General features: G+C 35.2%; 2 protein-coding genes across 7 annotated transcripts; both read left to right on the forward strand.

Moving 5' to 3' along the window:
• Positions 1–7,571: 7,571 nt before the first annotated feature.
• Positions 7,572–11,176, forward strand: LOC140813208 (uncharacterized). Of its 5 annotated transcripts, none has more exons than XM_073171685.1 (5): positions 7,572–7,633; positions 8,863–8,917; positions 9,085–9,255; positions 9,435–9,597; positions 10,861–11,176. In XM_073171685.1, exons 3-5 carry the CDS (start codon positions 9,118–9,120, stop codon positions 11,052–11,054), a joined length of 495 nt encoding a protein of 164 aa, XP_073027786.1. In that variant the 5' UTR covers positions 7,572–7,633; positions 8,863–8,917; positions 9,085–9,117; the 3' UTR covers positions 11,055–11,176. The 5 variants fall into 5 exon arrangements, with proteins under 5 accessions (XP_073027786.1, XP_073027785.1, XP_073027784.1 ...); XM_073171684.1 differs by lacking the exon at positions 7,572–7,633 and adding an exon at positions 8,612–8,737; XM_073171683.1 differs by lacking the exon at positions 7,572–7,633 and having other exon boundaries at positions 8,726–8,917.
• Positions 11,177–12,936: 1,760 nt separating this feature from the next.
• LOC140811490 (phytochrome A-like) lies at positions 12,937–18,163 on the forward strand. Of its 2 annotated transcripts, none has more exons than XM_073169400.1 (5): positions 12,937–13,296; positions 14,217–16,278; positions 16,454–17,270; positions 17,373–17,663; positions 17,796–18,163. In XM_073169400.1, the coding sequence occupies exons 2-5, from the start codon at positions 14,229–14,231 to the stop codon at positions 18,004–18,006; spliced, it is 3,369 nt and encodes a 1,122-aa protein (XP_073025501.1). In that variant the 5' UTR covers positions 12,937–13,296; positions 14,217–14,228; the 3' UTR covers positions 18,007–18,163. The 2 variants fall into 2 exon arrangements, with proteins under 2 accessions (XP_073025501.1, XP_073025500.1); XM_073169399.1 differs by having other exon boundaries at positions 12,939–13,299.
• The last annotated feature ends 1,171 nt before the right edge of the window (positions 18,164–19,334 follow it).

Consider the following 19,334-nt stretch of genomic DNA (forward strand, 5'->3'; position numbering starts at 1 on the left):
CTGGAAGCCCTTTTCGATTATGTACCTCTTGTCAAGAAAGAGAGGTAGGATTTATGAAGATTTTGTTAAAAAGATATATTATTTCTACAATATATAGCTAGGAATTTGATTTGATATATATTATTTCTAGTCCCAAATTTAAGACTCATTTATATACAGCGATCTGCAATAACTACTGTATCAGTCTTCCAATGTTCCCACACATTGGCATTCACCCCAGATGGAGTTTGAGAGTTACTGCGCCAATTACACAATGTCTTCTTGTATAAATCTGCAACTAGTGCATTCCAAGTTTCCTTAGTGTCTGCGTCCAATCGAGGATCACAACGATATTTTTTCAGCAATTCAAATTTTAAAATTACACGATTGAATTGAAACTATACCAGTATGTTATCTTACCTTGAATTCCTTCCAACGGAAGTCTGTCTTTTCATCCACAAACTTCCAAGCACGCCCCTGCAAGCACAGCAACTCTGCAAATAGGTCGGTGATGTAGGCAGATGCCTTATGGCGAAACCTGTTAATAAATTTTAAAATAATTAACCAAAACTCATAAATTGCTAAATTAACTTATAGTACAAGCATAAATAAACAAACAATTTGTTAACACCAACACAAATTATCATAAACATATCCATGCATATATTATCGGGGAAGTTATTGAAAAATCCCCAATCAAAAAATTTCTTTGGCTTCACTCCCTACCCACAAAATTGTGGTACTATGTCATACAAAATGTGGTACATTTCATGTGAAAATGTGATACACTTCATGTGGAAATGTGGTACTAAAAAAGGACCTAGGTACTGAACACAAAAAAAAATGGCGGCTGGAGACTGAACCCAAATTTCCCGTATATCGAAATATTCATTACGTGACAAATTTATTCATATAACTCTCATCACAGGAGTCAACATAATGGTTTTCATTTTCTTCATCTTTCGACTGCGTAAACATCGTCTTGTTCAACTTCAGCTAACAATTTATTCATCTAACTCTGAGGTGATTAGTAAATCTCATTAAACAACGATTTTCGGTAGGAAATCTGAACCCGTTAGTGTAAGATCCAGAATATGATTTGATCTTATGTAAGCAGGCCTAAGGCAACATCTTTCAAACATTGGTTTTGAACATTAATCTACCTAAACATTGAGACACAATTAATTAAATTTATAATGTTTAAAATATCTACATAAAAGAAAGAAATATTGCATAGTGTTCAAACCATCAGACAAATTCAGTTTGTAGTCTCGTGGTTTCACCTCATCACAATAAAGCAGTACATATGTACGTATTGCATTGTACTCATGTGTCGTCTAACCACCTATACTTAGATGAACCCATAGGCCTTCCAACGGTTTCAAAAATCGAAATCAATTCGTCATTAGTTGGAATCTCATCTTCGTGGTTGCGAGATTATTTCCCTACACATATTTTCACACTATTGTGAAAATAATGAGAACAAAACGTTGATGCTTCCTCAACCAAGTAAGCATTGTAGATAGAGCCCCCAACTCTTGCTTTATTGTGCACATTGCTTTTCAACCGACATAGAAACCTCTCAAATGGATACATCCATCGATATTGAACATGGCTAGCAATGTGAGCCTTATATGCTAGGTGCACATGCATATGCGCCATAGAATCAAAAACTTGGGGGAATATTCTTTGAAGAAGATACCCGACTCTGTGAGAGCTTGACACACATGATCCGGAAGTAATTCTCGAAAAATTATTGGGATTAGCATATGCATAAGCACATGACAATCGTGGCTTTTTATTCCGAACATCTTTAATTTGTTAATATCAACACATCTCGACATTTGTGAGCCATAACCATCATGAAAATTCAAATCTCTAAGCCAATTACACATTGACCCGTCTCACGAATAGAGATCTATGAGATCGTCTCACAAGAGATCTATTGTCATGCCTCAGGGATGAGGTTGGTCGACATCGTCGTTGCTCTCTAATTTACATTCGAAAATAACAAGCCTTAGAAGTACAAAATTCAGAAACCAGTCTTTTTATTCATAATACTGAATATTTCATTGTCTGATACAAACTCAAATAACTAATATTTTACAGCGGAAATGTAAAACCAGACATAACAATCTCTTAACAGATGCAGCGAAAAAACATAAATTAAAACTGAGAGACAACAGTCTTCTTTACCAGCCCCAGAACTGATTCTGCTGTTTTTCTTCTAACGTTTCTTCTTTGTTCTTATCTGAGATGAGTTTGGTGGATAAGTGTCACGCCCCGAGACGGGGGTTGGTTGACACCGGCGTTGCTCTCAAATTTACATTCGAAGACAACAAGCCTCAGAAGTACAGAATTCAGAAAACAGTCTTTTTATTCATAAATACTGAATATTTCAATGTGTGATACAAACTCAATGCCAAATAGTTTTACAGAGGAAATGTAAAAACCAAATATAACAACGTCTTAACAAATGCAGCGGAATAAACATAAACTAGAACTGATAAACAACGGTCTTCTTCACCAGCCCCAGAATTGAATCTGCTCTTTTTCTTCTAACTTTTCTTCCTCGTTCTTATCTGAGATGGGTTTGGTGGGTGAGTGATATGGTTGTCACTCAGTAAGCAGGGACGGGAATAACTCTCAGTTTTCGAAATCGTTTTCAACAGAAACAGTAATATAATAATATACAGAAAACTCTTATTTTCATAACAGAAATCGGAATTCAGAATTACAGGTTTCAGAACAGAAATCAAAATTAGTAAGCACTGAGCACGTTAGTGAATTTCATGGATAAACTGATATCAGTCCCCTATATGTTCTCTCTTATAAGGGGTGAGGCCAGAATCAGAAAAATCAGAATTCAGAATATATATTCCTACCATTAATTTACTAGGAGGTTTCAGTGCTTCAAAAATCAGAAATCAAACATACAGAAACTGTGCTTCAAAACAGAATTATCAACTGATTTCAAGATATTTATATATAAGCCCACTTACTGTAATTTACTAGAAGTTTCGGTTGAAATCTTAAATCTACTTGTTCTTGCTACTGGTTTCTACTGCTCGAAAATCAGCACTTTTTTAGCTCGAAAATTCAAGTGATAACTTAAGCTTTGGGTAACACCAATTCAGAGATTTGAGGGTGTTATTTATAGACAAAAATCTGACTGTTAGCCTCTCAATTAATGACCATAATCTGACATTAACAGCTTTTATTTCACGTTAAATGATTCGTTTACAAGTCCTAAGCTGAATCAGTAACTGTCTGCTGGAATCTCGTGGTACTGAACTCTTCTGCTGCTGGTATCTATCTGCTGGAAAATTACCAGCTTCTAAAATATTAGCTTCTGCTGGAAATTTTGCATTGCTGCTGAATATTCATAACTGCTGCAAAAATGCTAGCTGCTGGAAATTCGGATTCTCATAATAAGTGATTTGGTCGTCACTTAATAAGCGGGGGCGAGAATAAATCCCAGTTTTCAAAAGCATTTTCAGCAGAAACAGTTGTACAATTATATACATAAACTCTTACTTTCATAACAGGAATCAGTATTCTGGAATAACAGGTTTCAGAACAGAAATCATAACTTAAAATTTAGCAAGCAAGCACTGAGCACGTTTGTGAGTTTCATGGCTAAATTGATATCAGTCCCCTATATGTTCTCTCCTCTAAGGGGTGATGCTAGTACATAAGCCAACTTCTCGTAATTTGCTAGAAAGTTTCGGTTGAAGTATGGAATCTGCTTGTTCTCGCTACTGGATTTTTCTGCTCGAAAGAAGGCACTCTCTCTTAGCTCGAATTTCAAGTGATAATTCAAGATTTGTGTAACACCAATTCAGATGTTTGAGGGTGTTATTTATAGGCAAAATTCTGACTGTTAGCCTCTCAATTAATGGACATAATCTGTCATGATATGCCATTAACAGCCTTTATTCCATGTTAAATGTTTCAGTTACAATTCATAAGCTGAATCAGTAGCTGTCTGCTAGAATCTCGCGCTACTGAAGTCTGAACTATTCTGTTGCTGGACTCTATCTGCTGAAAAAATATCAGCTTCTGAAATATTAGTTGCTGCTAAAATTGTTAGCTTTTGCTGTAATTTTTGCATTGCTACTGAGCATAGCTAGCTGCTGCAAAATGCTAGCTACTGCTGGAAATTCGGGTTCTCACATCTATTATTTGTAATGTATGATATATTGTTTTTTTTTTATTTTAAAAAAAATTCTTCTAAATTCCAAAAATTTCACTAATTTTCGAGTAAATTAAAATATAAAAAAATTGAGGCACTTTATTTAAAATAAAAAGAAAAAGAAATTTGAGGCACATTATTTTTAAATGATTATTACCACGTTTCTTCTAATTAATATGGACATAGATTCTACAAAGAACATACGTTTGGGTTTGGCATCTGAAAAAATTCCAAAACTCCTATGGAATCAAGTAAACTTATTAAAAATAATTATTTGGCAAAAAAATAAGTGATTACGAAGATGAACACGTGTCGGAGAAGCCCCCTGATCCATTATCTATCGAAACAAGAAAAAAAAATGCAATAAATTTGGGAGCTGTGTGTGACGCACCACAATCCGACAACTTTCGATTTTCTCCTCGTCCGATTCCGTTTCTCATTCTCGAATTGAGAAATTCGATCCGATTTCTTAACGCCCTTCAAAATTTGTCGCCAAATGTTATATATTTCATCGTAGGCCGCCACATGTGTGGCCATGTTTTGTGCACCAACTTCTCCCTGTGTCATGTGATTCTTGTCAATTTTTTTATCACATACACAGTGATCGCGTAGTGTGTTTTAATTTTTGATGTCTGATAAAGATCGATCAAAGGATGATGATGGAAACGACGGAGGAGGCGGAGGAGTTGGGGGAGGCGGCGGTGGCGACGATGAGGATGGAGAGGAAAGGAAAACTTCCAAAGGGTGTAGTAGGAGGGGCAAAAGGGTCACTTTGTTTCGGCTGAGAAAGGGCAAGAAGATCATGGGAGAGAGGAGGAGGGAGGGTGTTTATGTAAATTCGGGATGTTGGTGGAGGAGGAGGAGGAGGAGGAGGAGGAGGAGGAGGAGGAGCAAGATCCCCGGGTGTTTCTCGTGCTTGAAGGAACCAGGGACACTGGATTCCTCAAGTGAGTCACCTACCAGTGATCCTAACAGTTCCGAGTTTACATTTGATTTGTTGATGGATCTTATTGAGAAGAATGACTTTTACTCTAAAGAATGCAATACCCATTTGGATTGAGGTGTTTATATGAAAGAAAGTTTGGAGGAATATGTAAACAGAGTGATCCATTTTGGTTCTTGGCCGGACGCAATTGAGTGGAACTGTCTTTTTTTCTTTTAATCTAATGTTTCTCCTCTGGTGATTTGTTATCGGTAGAGAAATCAAGTGTGTATACGAAGATTACAAGAATCTAGATTGTTTTATTGACATTTCGGATAAAGAAATCAAGATTAGAGGATCAAAATTCTTTATCAAATTCGATATATGTTTGATGATTATATACAACTTCATTGTGTTTGATGGAATTGGAAAGGATGTTTTAATTTCATATGGTATGATGGATTCTTAGTTATCTCGATGGTATATGTTACTGAATTTGCACCATTTTATGCTCCCTCGTTGGTATCACAAAGAATTGTGGAATGATCAATATTTTCGGGAAGTTGTTCCTTGAAGTATATCAACATTTTATATTTGGGCTTTGCTCTTTGGCCTTATAAACTAAAATAATGGTGGATGGGTTAGAGATTATTCTAGGAATATATATATACAGTGAAGGAAAGAGGCAAATTCAGTGTGAAATGAATTGAGGAAATGACATCTTTTATGTCAAGATGAATTGTAAGGCGCCTGCTTTCTTCAGACATTCTTGGAAAATGGTGAAGGAGGCCATACATTGCTATAAAGATTGCTAATGATGCTCTGAGGGCTCGGATGTGGACCTAATGCTTGTGGAATTGTATTGACTTGCAAGGTGCTTTTTTGCCAATAGGCTTGTGTAATTTCCATTTGATACTATTATACAAGGCACAGTTTATTGTAATGATCATGGGTCATAGCAGAGAATGGGCCTCGGCTCATATCCTCGCACCATTATGCATATGACTTATCCAGCCCAAGTACTGGAGTTTTTACCTTCTCAGGATTAAAACCCAAGACCTTCTGGACTTAAATAGATTCTGGCAGCAATCCTTGTACCATTACGCATAGGACTTATCCCGCTCAGGCACTGGAGTTTTTACCTTCCCAGGATTAGAACCCAAAATAGGGGATGACAATTTCTCAGAACCCGTTGGAGGATCGATACTCGACCCGAATAGAAGAGGGTATGGAGGGATTTTTAGACCTGATTAAATAATTAGTTAATCTGGTATGGGGATTTTCGGGTTTGGGTATATATAATCGACCCACACCCGACCCGAATACCTGTTTAAATTAATATATAAATATATATATATATATATATATGTATATATATAGTAATTATATTTATTTATATTAAAGATTCATCTTCTCAAATCCAAGTAAATCATACATATGTAGTAATTATATTTATTTATATTAAAAATTTATCTTCTCAAATTCAAGTAAATCGATACTTTTTCTTTTCTCTTCCTTTGCTTTCACTTTTACGTTTCAAGATTTTACCGCTCTTTTATTTTTCATTCAATTTTCCATCTTGTCCATTGGTAAGTTTATTCTATGTTTGACTTCAAAAATTGAAAAAATATTTATTTTTGTTGAATTGAGTTGTGTAATTTTATTCAACTAATATAAACCATTTTTTAATATTTTGTTAATTTTTCTATAAAGTTTATTTGCAAATTTTTATCATTAATAATTTTTCATATGGTTCATTTAAATAATTTTTTAAATATTCATAACTTCATTGAAACAATTTAAATTTGAAAAAATTCAATTGTATATTATAATAGGGTATTTGAGTAGGATATGAGTATCCGATAATCCGATGGGTATGTGTATGGGAATGAAATTTCAAAAATGAAATTTAGCTACCATTTTTTATAATGAAATTTGAATTTATCTTCTATTTTTTGGAATGAAATATACACTATGTTTTCTTTTAAAAAAAAACAATATCTATAATGAAATTTAAAATAAATAGAAGAATAACGAAATATAACCTTTTTTTAAAAATAATTATTTTTTTTATTTATCTATTTTTTGTTTTTGTTTGATTTATGAACTCTATCTTTATGTTTTAGGATTTTCGTTTGTTTGATTTCTACTTTTTCATTAATCAATAAATTTAAAAATAAATCGAATGAAAAAGGAATTTATATTTTTGTTCGAAATTTTATAGTTCTCTAATTTTTAAATAGATCTTCTCTAAGACGGTATATCTCCAAAACAGGTCGACATTTTTCAATAATTAATGCTAATGTATTTTAAAATAAATCGAAAGTAGGTATGTCTCTATCACGATTAATGAGATAATGTATTTTTCAAAAACCGTAATTGTATTTTTCAATAATTAATGCTAATGTATTTTTCAAAAACCGTCGCTAAATGTCTATATAATCCACCACTTCTTGCTCATCACTACGATTTCTTGTCTCGCTTCTATATTGCCGCGTTTGTTGTCTTCTCCGACGACCCGTCTTCCCGTTTTTGAGGTATCAAACTCGAGATTTCAGTGCAAGTTGGAAGATCAAGGAGATATCTATTCACCAAATTGAAACTCTCAAACCGATTGGCACGTTTGAAGAAGTTATTGTAAGAATTTCTTATCAAAGATTATTGATGTTACAAGACTAAATTATTAGACATAATTATAATTACATTTATGTGTGTGAAGAAGAGCCACACAGTCGCACAAATTAGGACAGATTGTGAATTTCTCTGACGGGCATAAATGCATGAACTTATCTCACTGCAGTGGTACTTCCATTTCCGCAATACCTACGAAGTAGGTATGTCTCTATCACGATTAATGAGATCCTATTTATGTGGGCACTGTCCTCACTTCATTTAAACGGGTAAGATCTTGTCACACATACAATTTCAAAAAAAAAGTGGGGCCTATATATGCATGGGCAAATCTTGGTCATTTATCCTATCATGGAGACAATGCCCACATAAGTAGAATGAAATAAACCATCTATCACAGAAAGCTACGAATCTCTATTACAGAAAGCTACGAAGTTCCAGCAATTAACAACGGAAATAAAATTTAACACGTCGCTCTTTTGTGACGAATAAAAGAATTTAGGCACGTTGTCAAAATCGAACCGATCGAAAAAATCGAAATTTTTTAATTTAATAAATTTATTTATATATTATATTTTTTATATGATATTTAGCGAATTAAAAATGGTTTTGAATAACTTTTAGTTGATGGTTGTTTATTTGATTCATTTAGATTTTATATTTAAATATTTACTATGAATTCAAATAATTGTAACAAAATCGAATTAATCGACCGAAATAACTGAACTGTTTTGGTAGAAATCGAACCGAACCGAAGCGAAAAAAATGATTCAAATATTAGATTATATATTTATAAATCGAATCAAACCGAACCAATCGATATATGTTTTGGAGTAATGGGCTTATAAAATGAATTGTTCAGCAATAGTATATTCCTCAAGGGATCAGGTCGATTTTCCTATCCGGCTTGAGGCTAGGGATGACACCCTATATATAAAAAAATCACTCTCTCCCTTCATCAAAATCGTGGGGGAGAAAAGGAAATATACTTGTGTCTTTTATTTTACTATGTATGTTTTTTAACTGCAAACATTTTTTTCGTGTAGAATCTATCAAGAAAGATAGAATCTCAATTGTCAACTATTATTCTTATTATTGTTTGAATTTTATACGAATGTGTTTAAATGTTAACTAGATTCTGCTGAATTTGCAAACGCTTGTTCGGAAGAAGAATAAGCGGACTGTAGAAGGTAAAGTAAGCCTCAGATGAGCTGATTTCTTTCTGTAAGTTATTTTGTGTCCGCTAAATGCTCGATGAAGTGCCTCAGATAATGATCTCCTTCCATAATTGAATTGAACCCATCATTATTAATGGGTGCTTAACGTTGAACTTTTCTTGTTGCCTATGATTTTGCAGGGTGGTGTTTCGGGAGCAGAGTGGCGAGCCAGAATGAAGTTCAAAGTTGTGTGCAGGAAAGTTTTCGATTATGTTCGATATGATCTCAAGGAAATAGCATATCCTTCCTCTTTACCTGATCCACCTCACTTCAAGAAACGTCCTGAACTGACATGGAAAGAGCGATACCTCGTTAGTTTCCTCGTCAAATATTCTTCGTAATTTATGCCTTCTTGGACATCTTGGTGTGCTTCTAGTAATCTTTATTTTATGACCTATTATTCTGTTTAATATGTTAAACAGAAATTATGACATGATTATTTATTCGTGCATGAGAAGGTGACTTATTCCATATTCAATTGCTGAAATAGGTGCTGAAGGAAGCATCACGACTATATGCGGCAAGTTGGGTCAGGGATATTGGTCCAGAACTCAGGCCAAATGATTACAAAACTAAAGAAAAGGACGGAGAAACGTTCAATGGTGAAAAGGGTGCTCCAAAAGAGAGGGAACCATCAACTTTGGAGGATCTTGGTAAGGAGCAGTCCAACTCATTGATTGTTTATGAAATGTAAAGATTAGATGCTTTGAGGTCTCATCAGTTCACGATGGAAAACTTGACGCACACCACTAACATGATGGATAACGTTTGAATATAAATTTGCACCTTAGGGTACGAATCAGATAGCTCATCTCTTTTAGCACTATCAGAGCAATATGTGTCTAGACATTTGAGAATCATACTAGTTTAGACAGGGGACATGCAATTTTTCATGTCTATAATCCTTGCTTCATTGGCTTGTCGAGACCCGATATGAATTTTAACGATGTTTTTGTACCAAACTATCATTATTTGTCCTTATGTAACTAGAGAAAATCTAAAACCTTCTCTAAAACATATGTTTTACGTTAAATAGAGATTACTAGGTTTATCACTTGACAAAATATTTAGAAAATCAACGCACGTAACAGTGGCGAATCCCAAATATAATCCAAAATCTTCAATCCGAGTTATAGAAACAATGAATGCGGCAGCCCGTTACTCTCACAGTGTCAGAAAACAAGCCATGGTGCATTGTTCCTCGAACAGAGATGCGGTAGTGCCTTGGATTCTAAGGATTGATCGTTCACAACAGTAACTCAAATTCTCTATTCGACAAGTGGAAATCTCTAAGAACATTTAGGGCGAGGTTATTCAACAAATTTAGCCTAGGAGCACCTCTTTATGTATGTAGATGCTTAAAGTTATGTAAAAGAAATTCAGCAACAACACATCACAAATCCGGGAGTTTAGGTTGATATCTTATTTTCATACCACTCATTGACGAACATATTTAGATGCTACAATCATAAAGTATGTAAAATCACATTCGTGTGGACTATAGAAATCTTTAGATATTTATTTATGTACGTGCATGAGTATCAAGAAAACCTTTTCCATTGAAACCACATATATTCAAAATAAGACATGTTCAAATTTTTTAACATTATCAGTCAATAGTTGGCTTGGTAAACATCTCCTCAGACAAATATTACATATGCTTTCGGAAGAAGGGATACTATCAAGATTCATTCTAGTGGCAAATACACGAGTTGAAGTTTCATCAAACTCTTCTACCAACTGAATTGTCTTGGTGTATCTTGAAGATGTACACTTTTTTTGTCTTCCCATTTTTCCCATTACAAGTTCGTACATTTAATACATAACTGTTATTTTAGTTACAAGTAATGTGATGATGGTCTCCTTTCTTTATGGACATCAAGTATTAATATGTTTACTGTAATTGCAACATACAGCTGTGGCTGCCAGGGGAGGAATGGAGACATTAAAGCCAGCATTGCAGCGTGTTTACATGACAAGAGCTTCTGCTTATAGAGATGCTCTTAGAAGTTTTATTGAAGGTTATCAAGAAGGTATACAACAAGTTATGGAGAAAAAGGAAGAGAGTAAATCTCAACAAGGAGAAGATGCTCCAAAAACACCAACCTGACACCCTTTAACAATCGATGCATGTTACCAAGCTCTTTTCTTCAGATCAAATAAACACAAAAATTCATGGATCTTGAATGTTCTTCGTTTATTAATAAATATTTTAGTTGTTGCTTGAGGTGAGTCTAATGAGTTTTGATTCTTGCCTGAACGAACCACCATCCAAGTGGTCTAAACCATATCACCTACCGAAAAATGTATAACCAGATGAACAATGTGGCTTAATTTACACTTCATGGTCCAGAAAAAAACTAGCTAAACGTCATTGACATTAGAAATTTTAAGTTTTACATTCGGAAGACAAATAAGTTTGTTATGAAGATTTATGTCTATATTGGTTTTATCTCTACCAGATAATGTGCTGATCAATACTTAAGATCCACCTTAGACAACTATGTTACGCTTAGGCCATCTCCAACGCTGGCGCAACGTTCCCTTCTCTAACGGAGCTCTATATTTTGTACTAAAATAGTGCACCCTTTCTTTTGCACCAAATAAATGCCTTGCGTCAAATTTGGTGCAGTCATTTTATTTTATTTTACTTTTCAAATACAAATTTTTTTTATATAATTGTAAGTAATGTATAGATAATGATTTAATACTTATTTTATTTGTTTAATAATTAATATTTAAACATAAAAAATTAATTATAACTATTCAGTTAATTTTATAAATAAATATTAAATTATTGATTTTATTTTAATACTTATTTATATTAATTATAAATAATTAAAGAATGCTTTGAATTATTGATTTATGAATAATATAACAATCTAATACAAATGCAAATAATTAATATAACAATACAATTCATAATTAAATTGAAACACATAATTGAAATACAAATGTAAATTAAAATACATAATTCAAATACAAATACAACAATTGAGAAGAAATCACATTTAGAAGATAAACAAACTAGATACATATCCTCCAAAATCACCCAAATATTTCCCAAATGGTCAACATCTTGTTGTGAATGTCTTCTGTTTTTTTATGTAATTTTTGTTCGTTCAATTCAAACTATTTCATGCATTTCTGGATTATCATTAATCTCAAATCCATGTACAAACTATATTATCCTCTTGAAGGGCAGCCAATAAAACTTCTTGTTGTCCAGTTTCAATTTTTTTTTTTTTTTGCTGATTTTTTGTGTCAGCATTTTAATATCATTATTTTGTTGAAGTTAAGTGGATCTCTTTTTTAGTACATTCATAAGATCGTGATGTCACCTGTATTTTTATCCCTGCTTAAATTAATTGAAAAGAAATGTAATCCAGAAGAACCTGATATTGAAGTCTCTCGTGTCTGAGTTTCTAACTCTGACGAATCCAAGTTTGTGATATGAATTTTAGGCATCAGGCTTAATGGATTGATGTCACGAGTTTTTTTATTTGAAAAAATTAATTATATTTTTCACAACAAATTTGATATATGAATGAATTTTTATTATTACAAGCGCGCTTCCATAAATCAAAAAATAAACACCCCCAAATTTCATTAACGGATTATTATATCCAAATGTAAAACTACTTTTAATTTCTAAAAACTTGTTAATAAATATAGCTTCATAGAATATTTTACGAAGGAGGATCAAGCTTAAGATTAAGATATAATTATTATATTAATTTTTAAAAGATAAAAAAATATCTTCAAGCTACAGTCTTTATCAGCTTTGATTGTTAGTTAATCGGCAGTTAACAACACAGTAATTGTTCGGAGCTTCGCTAACTGTAAATTTACTATTAATGGAAATGTATTTTTCTGACACTGTTAAAAGGTCACTATATATGTATAGTAGATAGAATGTGTGTGTATATATATACGTCAACTGGTACATTTACACACCAAGAGTTCTACTTCGTGCGGTGTATTTGGTGATATATTTACTTCTACTTTCAGAAGTAGGAGTAATTTTTTAAAAGTAGAAGTGATTTTTTTCCGAAGCTTTATCTCTACTTTAGATTCGTTATGATATATAATTTCTTCTTTCCTAGCTTTTAAGCAATCTGGGCTTATTTTTGGCCATCAGGTGAGGAGGCGTCGATCAAGATTTCGAAAGGCGGAATTTTGAGGAATTTGAGCTCAGATACTACACTTTATTGGGATTGAATTTAGTGGGCGCAATGGGTTTTTTGGGATTTTCAATTCGGGGGGCTTGAATTTGTTTTGGGCTTCACCGTTTTTTGATTTCTTCTTATAGCTTGAGCTTTGTTTCTTGGCATCTACGAGCTTCGGATAAAGTTGTACGTCTTTCTGATTCGAGTTATTTATTGCATAATTCTATGTTTAGTAACTTTGATGAATATTTATTGTTATCTGCTTTTTGAATTGATGTTCTGTTCTAGCTTTTCAGAATATTTATTGTGTCTCGCCTTTTGATTCGTGGAATTATTATTAATTTAACTAGCACATGGAAGGTAAGTGTCTAATAAGCAGGCAGAACCAGTATATTTTACTGAGGAAATTCAAGATACTAGGCTTGAAGTTCGAATATATTTTCAGTTGAAAATGAAATCCTTCTCCGGGCATGTATTTCCTGTAGTTTGCTCTTAAACTTATATTTTATTGTTAGTGACGACTCTGATTTTAATGAATAAGGATAAAAGACTGCTATGTCGTAGTTTGAACTGTGTAGTGAAGCTGGGACGGATCCGGAAATTCGGAACAGGATGTAACACCCAACAAGAGAATGGGTGGTAATTGTATATATTTTTGGGACGAAACTTATAATTCTGGAAATAAAATTTCCAAAAAAAGATATGTTTGAGGGGTTTGCTCTATTGGATTGGCCCTTGTGGTGAAAACTGCTCCAACTGGTAATCCTGGAAAAAGAAAGTCTCAGTGGTTCGCACTTCGCCCTCTGCAGTGGTGTAGTAATAACTAATAAGATTGATTGTTCTTGTTCCTTGATTATCATATTATTGTAATGGTATTTTATATTTTGTACTAACTCCCTCAATCATCTGTTATTTGATGGAGGTTTTGGGAAAATGCAACCTTTATGGTCTTTCTTAGAACGGTATCGTAGAAAACTCTATTGGGGACCTGATCTAAATGCCGCATACCCTGCTGTTGTTTTTGACGCAAAATATTAATCGTGTGTTTTTTGCATCAAAGCACAATTGATTAGTCTTCTCACAATTTTTTCGCACTTTATTAGATTTGAGATAGAATGTCATCTTCAAAACATGGCCAATCTTCAATAAATTCTGCACGACCAAGGGATGGTGCAAGGATAATTGCACAGACATCTATAGATGCAAAGCTCCAAGCAAACTTTGAGGAATCTGGCAGTTCATTTGACTACTCGAGCTCTGTGCTTGTTAAAAATTCTGGCAATGAAGAGCAAACATCTAAGTCTGGCAAAGTGACTACCGATTATCTCCATCAAATACAGAAAAGTAAGCGAATCCAGCCGGTTGGATGCCTATTGGCCTTGGATGAGAAAACGTTCCAAGTGATTGCCTATAGTGAGAATGCTCCCGAAATGCTAACAATGGGCAGCCATGCAGTTCCAAATGTCGGTGATCACCCGGTTCTTGAAATGGGGATTGATATCAGAACAATTTTTACAGGTCCTAGTGCTTCGGCCTTGCAGAAGGCATTAGGATTTGGAGAGGTTTCTTTATTAAACCCAGTTTTGGTTCATTGTAAAACATCGGGAAAGCCTTTTTATGCCATAATCCATAGAGTTACAGGCAGTTTAGTTATCGACTTTGAGCCTGTGAAGCCTCATGACGTTCCTATGACTGCCGCTGGAGCTTTACAATCGTATAAGCTTGCAGCCAAAGCCATTACTCGCTTGCAGTCCTTACCGAGTGGGAGCTTGGATAGGCTATGCGATACCATGGCACAAGAAGTATTTGAACTCACTGGTTATGACAGGGTAATGATATATAAGTTTCATGATGATGATCATGGAGAAGTGATCACTGAGGTAAAAAACCCGGGCCTTGAACCATATCTCGGCTTGCATTATCCGGCAACTGATATCCCACAAGCTGCCCGTTTCTTGTTCATGAAGAACAAGATGAGAATGATCTGCGATTGTCGAGCAAATTCTGTAAATGTGATTCAAGATGAGAAACTTTCTTTTGATCTTACTTTGTGCGGCTCGACCCTTAGAGCCCCTCATGGTTGCCATTCACAATACATGGAAAACATGAACTCAATTGCATCCCTAGTAATGTCGGTTGTAGTAAATGAGGGAGATGAAGAAGGCCCAGATTCTTCTTTGCCGCAAAAGAGAAAAAGGCTTTGGGGATTGGTGGTTTGCCACAATACTACTCCAAGGTTTGTTCCCTTCCCTCTCCGATACGCATGTGAATTTCTCGCTCAGGTCTTTGCTATACATGTTAACAAGGAATTAGAATTGGAAAATCAAATGGTCGAGAAGAATATTTTGAGGACTCAGACGCTATTGTGTGACATGCTGTTGCGAGATGCGCCCTTAGGTATTGTGTCCCAAAGTCCTAATGTAATGGATCTTGTGAAATGTGATGGGGCCGTGTTACTATACAAGGATAAAAACCATAAATTAGGATCGACTCCAACTGACTTTCAGCTTCGAGATATAGTTTCATGGCTCGAAGAATACCACAGGGACTCAACAGGTTTGAGTACGGATAGCTTGTATGATGCTGGTTTTGCTAGAGCTCTAGCTCTTGGGAACGCTATCTGTGGAATGGCAGCTGTAAAGTTAAATGACAAGGATTGGCTTTTCTGGTTCAGAGCGCACACTGCTGCCGAAATTCGGTGGGGTGGAGCGAAGCACGAATCTGGTGACAAAGACGATGGGTCAAAGTTGCATCCTAGGTCGTCATTTAATGCGTTCTTGGAAGTTGTGAAGATGCGGAGTTTACCTTGGAAAGACTATGAGATGGATGCAATCCACTCGTTGCAGCTTATTATAAGAAATTCGTGTAAAGATTCCGAGGCAATTGATACAGACTCAAAGGCAATTCATACAAGGCTCACTGACCTGAGAATCGATGGAATACAGGAGCTTGAAGCAGTGACTTCTGAGATGGTACGACTCATTGAAACTGCCTCCGTTCCTATCTTGGCGGTTAATATAGATGGGCAGGTGACTGGATGGAATAGGAAAATTGCCGATTTAACTCGTCTACCTGTCGATAAAGCAATTGGTCGGCATTTGCTCGAACTTGTTGAAGAAGGTTCTGCAGATACAGTGAGTAAGATGTTGGGATTGGCACTTGAAGGTATGAATTCAAGAAACTGATACATGATTCTTTCCATATGATATGTAAACACACGATAAATCATGATAAATGCCGGCTTTGTCATATTTTTTCTCCATCTTTCCCTGATATAGACCCTTTTATGTGTCTGCAATTGGTAACTGGTAAAATTTAAACTATTTTCCTTTTCTACCAGGAAGAGAAGAACGTAACGTGCAATTCGAGATTAAGTCATATGGATCAAATAGTGAATCCTACCCAATCACCTTAGTTGTCAATGCTTGCTCGAGCAGGGATGTCCGGGAGAATGTCGTGGGAGTGTGTTTTATTGCTCAGGATATAACCGCACAGAAGGATATAACAGACAAGTTTACGAGAATAGAAGGAGATTATAGATCCATCGTGCAAAACCCAAATCCATTGATCCCGCCAATATTTGGTACTGACGAATTCGGGTGGTGTTCGGAATGGAATCCTGCTATGGTAAAAGTATCGGGATGGACTAGAGACGATGTGATCAATAAAATGCTCATGGGAGAGGTCTTCGGGACACAAAACTCTTGTTGCCGTGTCAAGAATCAAGAAACCTATGTAAATCTGGGTATTGTACTCAACAGTGCTGTGAGTGGTCAAGACATTGAAAAATTACCGTTTGGTTTTTTCTCTAAGAGTGGAAAGTACGTGGATTGCCTTTTATGTGTGAGCAAAAAGTTGGATCGAGAGGGTGCCGTTACCGGAGTGTTTTGCTTCCTGCAGCTTGCTAGTCAAGAGCTCCAACAAGCGCTTCATGTTCAACGGTTATCAGAGCAAACTGCATTGAAAAGATCGAGAGACTTGGCTTATATTCGAAGAGAGGCGAAAAATCCTCTTTCTGGGATTATATTTTCACAGAAGTTGATGGAAGGAACCGAACTAGATGAAGAGCAGAAAAAACTTTTGCAGACAAGTGTTTTCTGTCAAAGTCAGCTTGACAAAGTTCTTGACGACACGGATCTTGATCAGATGATTGGAGGGTATATTAAAATAATTATTTAATCTTCATATGCGTTGTTTTACTTGGGGGATTCCTTGTTCGATAGACGCATTTCACGGAGTTTTTTTCCATCACTTGTTAGGTACTTGGATCTTGAAATGGTGGAGTTTAAGCTACACGAGGTCTTGATGGCTTCTATAAGTCAAGTTATGTTAAAGAGCCACGAAAAGGGCGTCACAATTGTCGATAATTTGACTCCAGATATCTCGAATGAAACACTATTTGGGGACAGTGTAAGGCTTCAACAAATCTTGACTTCTTTCTTGCTGACATCTATTACTTTTACACCGAGCCATGGCCAGCTTGGCGTTGCCGCCACTTTGTCAAAAGATTCTATCGGAGAATCTGTACAGCTCGGCCATTTGGAATTCAGGTATATGCTCACAACAAGCTAGAATCTGATATAATGAAAGTCAAAACTTTTGTTTCTCAGAGTCATTGTGATGATTTGCATTTGCCTCATTGAATGATAAGACTACATGTTGGGATTGACCTTGTGGTGTAGGATAACGCATAGTGGCGAAGGAGTGCCTCAAGAATTACTGAGCCAAATGTTCGGTGACGATGCAGATGCAACTGAAGAGGGGATTAGCCTTTTTATCAGTAGAAAACTGTTGAAGCTTATGAATGGGGATGTTCAGTATCTTAGGGAGGCGCGGCGAGCCACTTTCATCATCTCTGTTGAGCTTGCAATCTCGAATACATCTCGCTTCTGACGAAATTTAGTTATCCTTTGACGTTGTAGAGTTAAATCTAATCGCGCTGTTTTTTAAAAATTTATTCAAACCTATGTTGTAAATATGTAACATACGTTTGAAGCCAACCTGCTGACTCTTTGTTTTTTAAAGTAGATGAGAAGTGCTGGTTTATTTTTCTGCTGTTCTAACCTTAAAACATTTAGGTAAATAATTTTGCTCTCTTTATCAATATAATTATTTTATATTGAGGTAAAGGTAATATTGCAATTTTGATTCTACGTTTTGTTTTTTTTCTACTATTTTGATTGTCTATGATGTCAAATTTAATTTTAATTTCGTATATATCTATTTTTGACAGTTTTAATAAGTGTTAGTAAAAAAACTAAAATCAAAAGAAAAGATAAGCAAACAAATTAAGTGTGAGAACTCGACTTTTCAGCAGCTAGCAATTTCAGTAGCAAATGAAAATTCCAGCAGAAGCTAGCAATTCCAGCATCAAGCTAATATTTCAGAAGTTGATATTTTCCAACAGAGCAGACATGTAATTTCCAGCAGACAGAATCCAGTAGCAGAAGAGCGAGAAAGCAGCAGCAGCAGAAGAGCGAAGAAGCAGCAGACGGTTACTGATTCAGCTTAGACTTGTAATTGAAGCATTAACATGGAATAAAGGCTGTTAATGGCAGATTATGGCCATTTATTTGGGAGGCTAACAGTCAGATTTTGGCCTACAAATAGCACACTCAACTCCTGAATTGGTGTTACACAAATCTTGAGATTACAACTTGAAATTAGAGCTAAGAGAGTGCATTTTCGAAGCTGTAAAATCCAGTAGCGAGTCAAGAAGATTTCCAGACTTCAACCGAAAACACTTTTAGCAAATTACTGTAAGTGGGCTTATGTATAAATATCTTGAAATCCGTTTGATAATTCTGTTTTAAAGCTCAGTTTCTGCATGATTTCTGATATATGATTTTGAAGCACTGAAACTCCCTAGTGAACTAATGGTAGGAATATATATTCTGAACATTTCTGAATTCTGATTCTGATTCTGGCCTCACCCCTTAGAGGAGAGAACATATAGGGGACTGATATCAGTTTAGCCATGAAATTCACTAACATGTTCAGTGCTTACTAATTCTGAATTCTGTTCTGAAACCTGTAAATTCTGAATTCTGATTTCCGTTATGAAATACGAGTTTTCAGTATATTATTGTATTTCTGTTTCTGTTGAAAACGATTTCGAAAACTGGGAGTTATTCCCGCCCCTGCTTACTGAGTGACAATCATATCACTCACCCACCAAACCCATCTCAGATAAGAACGAGGAAGAGTTGATAGAAGAAGAG

The sequence above is a fragment of the Primulina eburnea genome, chromosome 14 (genome assembly GCF_022965805.1).
Source record: "Primulina eburnea isolate SZY01 chromosome 14, ASM2296580v1, whole genome shotgun sequence".
Classification (NCBI taxonomy): Eukaryota; Viridiplantae; Streptophyta; class Magnoliopsida; order Lamiales; family Gesneriaceae; genus Primulina; species Primulina eburnea.

Coding starts and splice junctions, on each gene's coding strand:
- LOC140813208 (XM_073171682.1), top strand. CDS start 9,073: ATGATTTTGCAGGGTGGTGTTTCGGGAGCAGAGTGGCGAGCCAGAATG. Junction 9,256..9,434: donor CATGGAAAGAGCGATACCTC/GTTAGTTTCCTC, acceptor TTGCTGAAATAG/GTGCTGAAGGAAGCATCACG. Junction 9,598..10,860: donor ATCAACTTTGGAGGATCTTG/GTAAGGAGCAGT, acceptor TGCAACATACAG/CTGTGGCTGCCAGGGGAGGA.
- LOC140811490 (XM_073169400.1), top strand. CDS start 14,229: ATGTCATCTTCAAAACATGGCCAATCTTCAATAAATTCTGCACGACCA. Junction 17,271..17,372: donor CTTGATCAGATGATTGGAGG/GTATATTAAAAT, acceptor ATCACTTGTTAG/GTACTTGGATCTTGAAATGG. Junction 17,664..17,795: donor CTCGGCCATTTGGAATTCAG/GTATATGCTCAC, acceptor CTTGTGGTGTAG/GATAACGCATAGTGGCGAAG.